The sequence below is a fragment of the Coenobita brevimanus genome, chromosome 84 (genome assembly GCF_032717465.1).
Source record: "Coenobita brevimanus isolate Jiangsu-jjx chromosome 84, ASM3271746v2, whole genome shotgun sequence".
Lineage (NCBI taxonomy): Eukaryota > Metazoa > Arthropoda > Malacostraca > Decapoda > Coenobitidae > Coenobita > Coenobita brevimanus.
Genome location: NC_137037.1, coordinates 44,039,274 through 44,050,832, shown reverse-complemented (window position 1 = coordinate 44,050,832; position 11,559 = coordinate 44,039,274). Strand labels below are relative to the sequence as shown.

The 11,559-nt window shown below is 42.0% G+C and overlaps 1 protein-coding gene across 1 annotated transcript in view; it reads left to right on the top strand.

Annotated features, from left to right (window-relative positions):
- Window positions 1–416: 416 nt before the first annotated feature.
- The window catches only part of LOC145410035 (BRCA1-associated protein), a 64,813-nt gene continuing 53,670 nt past the window's right edge, over window positions 417–11,559 (top strand). The window contains exons 1-2 of the mRNA XM_080280252.1: window positions 417–492; window positions 10,365–10,519. Of these exons, the coding sequence (XP_080136378.1) occupies window positions 417–492; window positions 10,365–10,519 (231 nt within the window). The remainder of the gene's footprint in view (window positions 493–10,364; window positions 10,520–11,559) is intronic.

Here is an 11,559-nt window from a genome sequence, read left to right as displayed (position 1 = left end):
TCTCGTGTTTACAAACAGAAAGACGGGTTTGGATGCAGGAACTTTAAGCGTACCTTTAAAATACTGTCCAATAAGATTTAAGTACTAGAGAAAACTTTCATTTCTATTGGCTAATTTGCTTCTTTAAATATCCAAAAGCGACCTGTGGAAAGGCATTTAAAGACCCTATATAACTAAACTGATGGTTTTATCGCAGCCAATCAAAATAAAGAATGTAGTACGTTACTGCTAAAACTGTTTGTCATTGGCCGGAGCACACAAGTAGATAGTAAACAAAGTACAGCCGGGATGAGTCAGGCGCAGCAGGAGGAAGAAAGAGAGAGAAAGAGTGGATAAGGGAAACAGCTGCTTCAGTTGGCATTATTTATTATCCTCGTACATCGCTGTAGCAAAAAGGAAACAAAAGGAATGAAATAATGTCAGTCAGCCTGGTGGTACTTAGGCTAGAGACTGCCGACGATAGCCCCACGCTTAAGCACATTGAGTATCAAGGTAGGACTAATTTATTCCTATGTCATCATCTTTCAATGATGAAAAGAGTATCTCATATGCCGTATTATTGTGAAATTTGAAGAAAAAATAAATGTAAACTGGTAAGGTAAAACTTTACTTTTAACTTATGCAGCAGAAATCCCTTATTTTACTGAATGACTCATCTTTTCCTGATTTTTACTGTATTTTTTGATATATTAACACGTTTGAGTGGCAGAATTAACTTACGAATTTACATCTTCATTGTTTCCTGTACAATTCTTCCTTTTTTATAAGATTTTTTTGGTAGGTTATTATTGTATTGTTTTTATGACTGTTTCCCATTTTTCCATGATGTACCGGTACTTTATTTTGCATGCATATGATATTGTCATGTCCCATGGTTGTTCAATCTGTATATGGATAGGGTTATAAAAGAGGTACAAGATAGGGCAGTGGATGTTGGAGGAACCCTAATGAAAGAGGGCTGAGTTTGGAAACTCCCTCCTCTGTTGTTTGCAGATGAGACTGTATTGTTAAGTGAAGATGAAGGGGAACTGCGAGGCTTGGTGAATGAGTGTGGGAGAGTGTGTAAGAAATGGAATCTAGAAGTGAGTGTAGGGAAGAGTAAAGTTACGGTCTTGGAGAGAAATGGTGCCACTGGTTGTACAGTGAGGCTGGATGAGGAGGAAATGGAAATGTGAGTGCATTTAACCCCTAACAGGCAGACCATGACGTCCGTGTGTGAGGAGGCGGGTGACGTTACATAATGTCTGGCCATTTTCGGCCCTAATTTAATGGTGAAATTGGGTGATAAGGCATCCTTGTCATCTGTTGTCCTGCCCTCTACTCTTCCATGCCTTGAAACAAGTAAAACTGAATATACATATATAAGTTGTGGTGTTATAATTGTTCAAATAAAATAGTATATTCGTACGTAAGTTTTATTGTTATAAGTGTTCAAGTAAAATAGAAAACACACACATAAGATTTTGAAGACAATGAATAGTTTAAAGAATGCATAAATGATAAATATGGTGTTCAGTGGTGAAAAAAAAGCTATCTATCTATCTATTGCCAGACGCCACAATCCCGCAAGGGGTGGCCATTTGACTCTGAGTTATTTGATTTACGGGGAGGGGCACTAACCCTCCACCAACCCACTTGTTGACACATAGGGAGCACGTATGATTTGGTTATATGGTTACCACCCAGCGTTGTAAATGGTTTCTTGGCTTACAGGAAACCATTTGGCTTGTCACTCAATGTAAAGCCATCTGTAAAGGAAAGAAAAGCAATAAGAAGTGACAGGAAAGATGGGAGAAATAGGAAGAGAGGAGGCCAGGCACAGAAAAAGAATGATAAAGGCTAAGGAAGAGGTAGGCAGCACTACATCAAGTGAGTGGATGATGGTCGCCACCACCAGTTTATCTCCACAAAGCATAAAAATTGTCACTTGGTACAATAAAATACAGGGCTCCACTAGAAACTCAGCTGGAGGTATGTTGTTTGGGGGATGGCCTAGTCTGCTGGTGTGGGTGTGGGTGTGACAGTGGGCAGTTGGAAATGAATGTGATGCAGGATAGACACTGATAACACTGACCAAGCCGTCCCTACAACACACAAGAAATTTGTCATGGGAAGTGGAAGGGGAGGGCTATAATTATGTGAACTGCCCTTTATCATAACACAGGCAGAAGGGATGACACAAATAACATAATACAACTTCAGTGAAAATATACTTGTAGAAGCCAACACTATAATGAATGGATTAATGAAAAATAAAGTTATACATTGAAGCACGAAGGTAAATACACAACACTGATATACTGTACTGCAACGGTAGTGAAAACAGTTTAAAAACCGCTGGTGCGATCCAGACAAATGACTGATATATCGGACAAGTCCAGGTTAGTAGGGGGAAGTCCAGATGTCGCTTTTTTTGGAGTGGCTTGGGTCCCAATTAGTCCGTTATAGTGAGGTTTTACTGTACAATATTAAGAATATATTAAGTCACTTGCACATAGAATATATTACAATTAGGCTTGCTTTCCTACTTTCATACTTTTTTTTTTTTTTTTTAACCTAATTTCTGTTCAGTCGAACATCATTATGGAATTCACTGTTAACTACTGTCGAACATAAACTTTTTTTCTCCTTTACTTTCACCATTTGATTACCTTGACAGATTTTATTTTATTTTTGTAACTTTTAGGGAATCTGATTTAGCTTAGGAGAGACTTTTCAGACTAGAAGTTACATCCTTCTTTAACCCAGTCACTACGAAGGAACTCTCCAAATCGTAACAAAACGCTGTGGTAGAGATGAGACTGTAATGCATATGATATTCTAGTACTGAAGGGGTTAATCCACATTTTTCAAAGTTCACCTTCTAATTTCTGTTCCATCCGCCTCATTATGAAATTCACTGATAACTTACCTATGGTCCAAGGGTTGTATTCTGATCGGTTAAGCCAGCAAATGAGTGAATAATTTACTAGCCTTGCCCCAGGAGCACCTGGTGATAAGCTGCCTGTCTGCGCTCCTCCATCACTCCTTCCCTCCTCCTCCCACAGCCAGCAGACATGTATTACCACACATGTAACACCTCTTGCCTTCATTTTTCATCCATTTTCATCGATTTATGCATGTTTGGGCTTATTCCTTGATACAGTTCTTTATTTTTCTGAAAATATGCCTCCCCACACTGTCGTATAATTGATGAGTTGCCCGCCCGTAAGGGGTTAAGTACAGTAGTTGGGTAGTGTAATGAGTAAGGATGGAAGTTTAGAGGGTGAAGCACTTGAAAGGGTACAGCAGGGAAGAAAGGTTGCTGTTTCTTTGACAGCAGTAATAAGGAAAAGAGAAGTGAACATGGAAGTAAAGAAGCCACTGCATGACAGTACAGTATTGTGATACCAACCCCAGTGTATGGAAGTGAAGCTTGGACCTTGTTTGAAGAACACAAGTCAAGTGTGAGAGGAGAGCAGTGGAAATGAATTATTTGAGAGGAGCATGTGAAGTTAGGCTACGTGGAAAGACAGACTGACAAATGAGGAAGTGAAGGAGCATCATGGTGTGGATGTGGGTGTGGTAGAGAGCATTAGGAGAAATACATTGAGGTGGTTTGGCCATGTGGAGAGGATGGAGAGCAAGAGACTAGTGAGGAGAGTGTATGCAAGTGAAGTGAAGAGGGGGAGAGGGAGGGGGAGGGATGGAGTGGAGTGGTATATGAGAGAGAGGGAGGTGCGAACTGGAAGCAGGGCAGTGAAATGGCGTTGGACAGGGCGACATAGAGGCGATTTGTTTGTGGCCACCCTTTATGGGATTGAGGTGTCTGGCAACAGATAGATAGATACGGTAGGTATTGAATCCCTATAACCTGCCTAGGAGCATACTATGTAGTAATCTAACCCATGCCAAACTTGAAGTTAATCTAACCTACCCTAACCAGGTGTAACTTGGACTGAAATGTGCCAAGGTTGGATGGAGTTAGAAAGAGTAAAGATAATGCCATGGGGCATTTAGTCATGGTGCTCATCTCTGTAACATAGGCCTTTGAGCCTGTGGCAGGTTTTTTATCCAATATCATGAGATACAAAGCCACTGGATCATCCAAGTTACCATAAATACCTCCCCTAGGCATCACCCCCAGGCACTCATTTTTACCTACCAACCCACAAAGGATGGATAGTCACCTGAGTTGAGTGACACCAGCTGCTCACACAGGATTCGAACCCTGGTGTTAATGGGGCAGCAACTTCACAGTCAGCAACATGGACTACTCAATTAGATGAGAGTTTATTATGCTGGTATCAGTGTCCAAGCTGTAAGCTTTCTCAGTGGTGATAGTTATGCCCACAGAAACTAACAGATGACCTCTGGAATAGACTAATGTCCAGCTCTAGAACACTCTCACTGTCTATAGAGTGGTTGAAAGATTTGTGCCATATAACACCTCAAAACACAAATTTCTGTTCTTGCATTTCCATGCTTTGTCCATCCTCTTTCAAAATCAAGGACAGAAGTAGAGTTTACAACATAAACTGGCAAACTGTTGCAGTTAGTTTCAGCCCTGTTACAAAACATGTACAGGTATACTGGTATTTTCTTATACTGAGTTATGATCTCTGTTCGAATATCGTCGTACTCTTTCCTTGTATTGCAGAATCCTCATGCCTCATAAAAAGATTCCTACAGACTTCTTGACCTTATATTCTACTTGGAATCTTACAGTTCTCAACCATTTTTCCACGTAATCATCTGTACTCCAGAGTCAGAAGTTGAAGTTGCCTCTCCTGACAGTGAGAGGGCTCTCCCTTCATGCTAAAGGGTCTCTGTATCCAGCTTATGGTAGGAGTGTAATGATATACAATAGTGAGACCTGGATAGTAAAGGAAGAAGATATTTGTAGGGTCAGATGTACAGAAATATTAATGATTAGATGGATGTGTAGTGCGACTATGAATGAGAGGCCTGGGGGGACATGATTGCGATTGGAGATTGAGAGAAAAGATGGGACGTGAATGTATTAGTATTGTAATAAGGAGGGGTAGGTTGAAATGGTTCCGGCAAGTTGAGAGGATGGAAGATGACAACTACATGTGGAAGGAGATAGGCATGAACATCGAGCGTAGGGTTGCAAGAGGTAGACCAGAAAAGACCTGGGATGAGGTCACAGAGTGTGACCCCAGGGATAAAAGACTGAACTAGGAGGCTGCCAGAGATCAAGCAGCATGGACACCTACCATTAGGGGACCAAGGCTGATCAATGCAAGCATGTTGGAGCCTTTATAAACAATATGAAACTAATATATGTTCTGAATGATACAGTGTCAACTGATGGTGATGTGAGGAAGCACTGTATAGTCAGAAATAGGCAACAGATTGGATTTACCATCAGCTGAAGCTACTGGGATGGTTAATATGTGTATGTCTGTGTAGGAGGCGGAGAACAAATGTCCTAGGTCAACTCAGCCCTGTCAGACTGTGATCTGGCCAACTATGTGCATACTGGTAGTCTGTAAGTGCAAACCTGTGATATGCATCAGTACTGATATATGTTATGAATTTACTGCCATCTTAAATAACATACTTCAAATGGTAATATGATTTATTTGGATTTTGTACATTTGATATTGTACCAGTAGTGATATTTTATTTTTGTTACACAAAGCTGGTTGTGAATTGAAAGGAGTGTCATTGATCTGATTTGTTTTGGTTCTGTCACCTTCCTCAGTTGATTTTCTAGGGCTAATGTAAAGCCAAAGAATAAAGGAAAGAAAAGGGTGGTGCTAGATCATTCCTACTCTGTTACATTTGGTGAAGATATGGGGTATGCAGCTATCATAGAAGGGTGAGGCTGTGGGGACTGTGACAGAAAGTTTCTGGGACATGTGTGGCAGAGGTGCAACAGTGCTTAGAGATTTTAGCCCTTCCAACTGGCAGGATGGGAGATCTGGGTGCTGCCATGGTGAAAGCAGTAAGTGCGTTGCCCAAGAAAGGAGGGGGTGTGGGTTCAGGTCCCGCCAACTGTGCCTTAAAATTTCTCCGACCTTGCTAAGCGATCCTCACTCAGTTAGCCTATATTAGGAAAGTTGCAACATCTTTAAGTGAGAGAACTGGAGGAAGGCAGGCCCATAACATAAAGCTAAAAAAATTAAGAAAATAGTGAATGAAGGAGTACTGCAGCATATAGGTAAAATCCTGCACTGCTGAAGAATGGCATCATGGCAGTGTACATCAAATTTATCACAAGTTGGTGAGAATCACCTGTGCACTTGGAAGTTCAGAGTGCAGATATTTCATAAACAACCAATGGAGAGGGTTTTTTGCTCTTTAAATGCTTAGCAGAGTCTTTAACACTGTAACCTCAGCCCTATGCGGTAAGAAATTAGTCTCCGTGACCCCAAAATATGCCAGCTATGATTGCAAAGACAGAAATAACTTCTCCATCTTAAAGGTATCTGCACTGAACAAATGCAAAGAGAATCTGCAGATAGAAATATGTATTGAGAGGGATATCAGCCAAAGAAGCTAAATAAACTTAAAAATCTTACTGTATGTACAGCAGTATAGTTAAGTAATGACTACTTTTCTGTCTATCTATCTGTCTGTTGCCAGACGCCGTAATCCCATACAGGGTGGCAGCAAACAAATCGCCTCCACGTTGCCCTGTCCCCCGCCATTTCACTGCCCTGTTCCCAACTCACACCCCCCTCTCTCATATACCTCTCTACTCCATCCCTCCATCTCATCCTCGGCCTCCCCCTCCCTCCCCCCCCTCCATCTCATTCACATACACGCTCCTCATAAGTCTCTCACCCTCCATCCTCTCCACATGGCCAAACCACATCAGTGTGTTCCTCCTAACACTTCCTATCACATCCACATCCACACCACAACACTCCTTTATATCCTCATTTGTCAGCCTGTCTCTCCATGTGACTCCACAGGCTCCTCTTAAATAACTCATTTCCACTGCTCACACTCTTGACTTGTGTCCTTCCAACAACGTCCAAGCTTCACTTCCATACGTTAGAGTTGGTATCACAATACTGTCATGTAGTAACTTTTTCACTTCCATGCTCACTTCCCTGTTTCTTATCACTGCTTTCAAGGAACCAGTTACCTTTCTTCCTTGTTGTACCCTTTCAAGCACTTCACCCTCCAAACTTCCATCCTTACTCATCACACTCCCCAAGTACTTAAACATATTCACATTTTCCATTTCCTTACCATCCAACCTCACTGTACATTCACTGACTTCACGTCTATCAAAGACTATCACTTTACTCTTCCCTACATTCACCTTTATATTCTGTTTCTTACACACTCTCCCAAACTCATGCACCAAGCCTTGCAGCTCCCCTTCATCTTCACTTAACAACACAGTATCATTTGCAAACAACAATACAGGGAGTTTCCAAACACTACCCTCTCTCACTAGGGCCACTCCAACATCCACTGCCCTACCTTGTACCTCTTTTATTACCCCATCCATGTACAGATTGAACAACCATGGAGACATGACATCCCTGTTTCAACCCAACCTTCAAAGAGAAAAATTCACTCAGTTCACCATCCACATGCACTGCATCCTTAGCACCATCATACATACTCTTCACAGCATTCAACAACTTCCCATCTACGCCTTATATTCTTAATACTTTCCACAATCCTTTTCCATCCACCCTATCATATGCTTTCTCCAAATCCATGAAAGCCGCATACAACTTCTATCCCTTCTCTAGAAACTTTTCCACTAAAGATCTAAGAATGAATATCTGATCTACACAACCTCTTTCCTTCCTAAAGCCTCCCTATTCTTCTTCAACTACTTCCTCTGTTATTTCCCAAACTCTGTCAATAAGTATCCTTCTATACACTTTTCCTGTTACACTAAGAAGACAAATGCCCCTATGATTACTACACACTTCTTTTTCCTTTGTACAAGGGAATAATTATACCTGACTTCCAATCCTCCGGGACTCTACAGTACCTTCCTCCCAGGCCAATCTGCACATCTTCCACATCCATTCTACTACTATCTCTCCCCCATGCTTCAACATTTCACCACACACTCCATTAATTTCTGGGGCTTTCCCCAATTTGACTTTCTTCATTGCTTCCACAACTTCTATCCTACTGATTTCTTCTTGTCTTCTCACTTCCCTCCTTCTCCCAGCCATTCCTCAGCCACTTATACTCGCATTACTTCCATACTCTATATTCAACAATTCCTTAAGGTGCTCTCTCCATCTGCTCACTTTTTCTCCCTTCTCCACTAGTAATCTACCATTTTTATCTTTCACTCCCCTACTAACTTCACTGCCACCCTGTCTTACTCTCTTCACCTCTTTCCAGAACACTTTCTTACAGTCCCTCCACTTTACACTCAGATTCCTTCCAAATTCCTCATCAACTCTCTTCTTACTCTCTCTTACTAATCTTTTCACCCCTGTCTTCCTTTCTACATATAACTCTCTCTTCCGCCTCTCAACTTCTTCCATGCCCCTATTTCTCATCCATTCATTGTATGCCGTCTTCTTTTGTGCCACAGCCTGTCTCACCTCTTCATTCCACCATGGTGTTCCTTGCACCCCTTTCTGTCTTCTCTCCACCCCACACACCACATCACATGCTGCACATATTTCTTCTGTGAATATCTTGCACACACCTTCCACGTTCCCCATCTGCTCCAGTTCATATTTACCCAGTCGTTCCTCCGCTTCTCTCACATTCTGCCTTTTTCTCATCCTCTTGTAACCTTTCCACTCTTCTTGCAACTACTCCTTCCTCCCGTCCTTTACTTCTTCTATTTCTCCATCTTACTTGGATCTTGATTTTGGCCATCACCAAGTAGCGGTCAGAAAGGCCACTCCCCCAACCTCTATAAGCTCTTGCATCCATTACACATCTTCGAATCCTTTCATCCACGCACACATAATCAATCATTGCCTTCCTTTCATTCAGTTCACCACCCACCCTTCTCATCACTTGCCATGTATACCTGTGGATCATTTTGTGCCTGAAGAGGGTATTGGCTATCACCAACCCCCTCCCGGCACAAATGTCCACTAACGCTCTGACATTCTCATCTATCTCAGCAGGCACACCCCACTCACTAACTATTCCATCCAGCTTCACATTCCTTACTTTACCATTCATATCACCAATCAAAAACACTCTCTTATTCCTTTCAAACTTTTCCATGCACACTTCCACATTTGTTCAGAACTCTTCTCTCACTCTTCTAGCATGATCTTGCTTTGGCGCATACGCACACACAATCGCCCACATTTGTATTCCAACTTTCAGTCTTACCCACACAGTCCTTGAGCCAACTGATCCATATTCTTTTATGTTCTTCTTCCATCTTTTACACACAACAATACACACTTCTTTTGCCCTGTCATTCTCACCTACTCCTGCACATATACCCCATCCATACTCCCATTCTCTCACACTCTGTCCTCTCCATTAAGTTTCAGTTACTCCACATACATCCACTTTCGCACCCTCAAGCACCAGGACAATCTCTCTCTCTTTCACCTCATCATTCACACCCCTTATATTTCATGTCGCGATCCGTACCATGTCCTTTGTCCGGTCCTTGGTCGTCATCTTTTGGTCAGTCCTTGTCCAAGGCTTCTTGTTTGTCTTTTTAGTTAGCTGTTTTCTGGGGAGGGGCACTAACCCTCCGCCAACCCTTTTAGTCGCCTCATACGACAAGCAGGGATACTGGGGGAGTATTCTTGAAAACCCCCCTACCCCCTGGGGGGGGTATAACAGAATAAAGGCTGATAAGTTTCATGAGTCTTGTGAAAGCAGATTCTATCTATCTATCTATCTATCTATTGCCAGACGCCTCAATCCCGTTTGGGGTGGCCACAAACAAATCGCCTCCAAGTCGCCCTGTCCCCCGCCATTTCACTGCCCTGCTTCCAACTCACACCCCCTTTTCTCATATACCTCTCCACCCCATCCCTCCATCTCATCCTCGGCCTCCCCCTCCCTCTTCTCCCCTCCACCTCACTCACATACACTCTCTTCGTCAGTCTTTCACCCTCCATCCTCTCCACATGGCCAAACCATCTCAGTGTGTTCCTCATAACGCTTCCTATCACATCCACATCCACACCACAACGCTCCTTTATATCCTCATTCGTCAGCCTGTCTCTCCATGTGACTCCACAGGCTCCTTTTAAATAACTCATTTCCACTGCTGTCACTCTTGACTTGTGTCCTTCCAACAACGTCCAAGCTTCACTTCCGTACGTTAGAGTTGGTATCACAATACTGTCATGTAGTAACTTTGTCACTTCCATGCTCACTTCCCTGTTTCTTATCACTGCTTTCAAAGAGATTCCAATTTATTTTTATACTTCCAGCTCCCAAGTCACACAGTGGGTCAGGATTAGTGCGAGACGCAAGTCCATCTGAGTGGCCACTGTTGGTGACAGATACACTCCTGTCGATTCACCGTGGTCGCAGGGAACCCACACAAATTACAGTCACAACAATAGAAGAAAAACATTTGATTGAGGTACAGTGTTTATTACTGCACTATTTTAACTTGTATGGTGGTCATTTGCAGTGAAAATTTTTGATGTTTACAATATAAACTACAGCATTTTGAAATACAGTATGTAATAAGTCTTGCGGTTTGTATCATTGTATGGAAGAGTGCACTGGAGACTGTTCTGACACATTTACATGAAGGAGTCTTCCCCAAGAAAATCAACAAATTCTGGTTGCAGCAGGTAAAAGATAAAGGTGGGGCAAATGCCATGAAGAGCTTAGCTGCAATGTTCATGTCCATAATACAGGCTGTTGGGCCTGTGGCAGGTCGTTCACTGTCTGTCCTGGAACACAAGGCTACATCATCAAGGTTACCTCAATTATCTCCTCAAGGTGTTACACTAAGTCCTTATTTTTTGCTGACCAACCCACAAAGGGTGTATGGACACCTAAGTCAAGTGGCAACAGCTGCCCGCACCAAGATTTGAACCATGAAACTAGCTTCATTATAGGGGAGGGGAAGGAAAAAAAAAAAAGACAGAGAAGGAAGAGCATAATGTATTGAAGGACTTAAAAGTTGCATTGTATTTTTGGTACGGTACTGAATATTGTGTTTGAGTCTACCAAAGCATCACTGCTTTGCAGTAACACTATTTACTGAGGTGTATGGTTGTACTTATAATAGATGGTACATCCTGTGGCACTAACATCCCACCGACAAACCCGTACTCCTGTACTGTAAAAAAATGTTAAAAAGGTTGTTAATCAGCAATGTGTAGTACATACAGTACAGTCACTAACAACTCATTTGTTTTGAGGGATTATTTTATATCTGAATAAAATCATCCGGAAACCACGCAAATGATATAAAAAAGCCATCATATTGAAGAAGCTAACCTCTTTCATGTAGTACAGTAATGTATTTTTACAGTATTTTGTTGTTGCTACCAGTACACAGTTTTATTCAAACTAGGAAAAAATGTTCGAACTTGAGGGATCAGATAAACAGCTTTCATTTACCTCCCTCCACTGTTAGGGGATTCTCCCATATTAAAAATCTGTTAT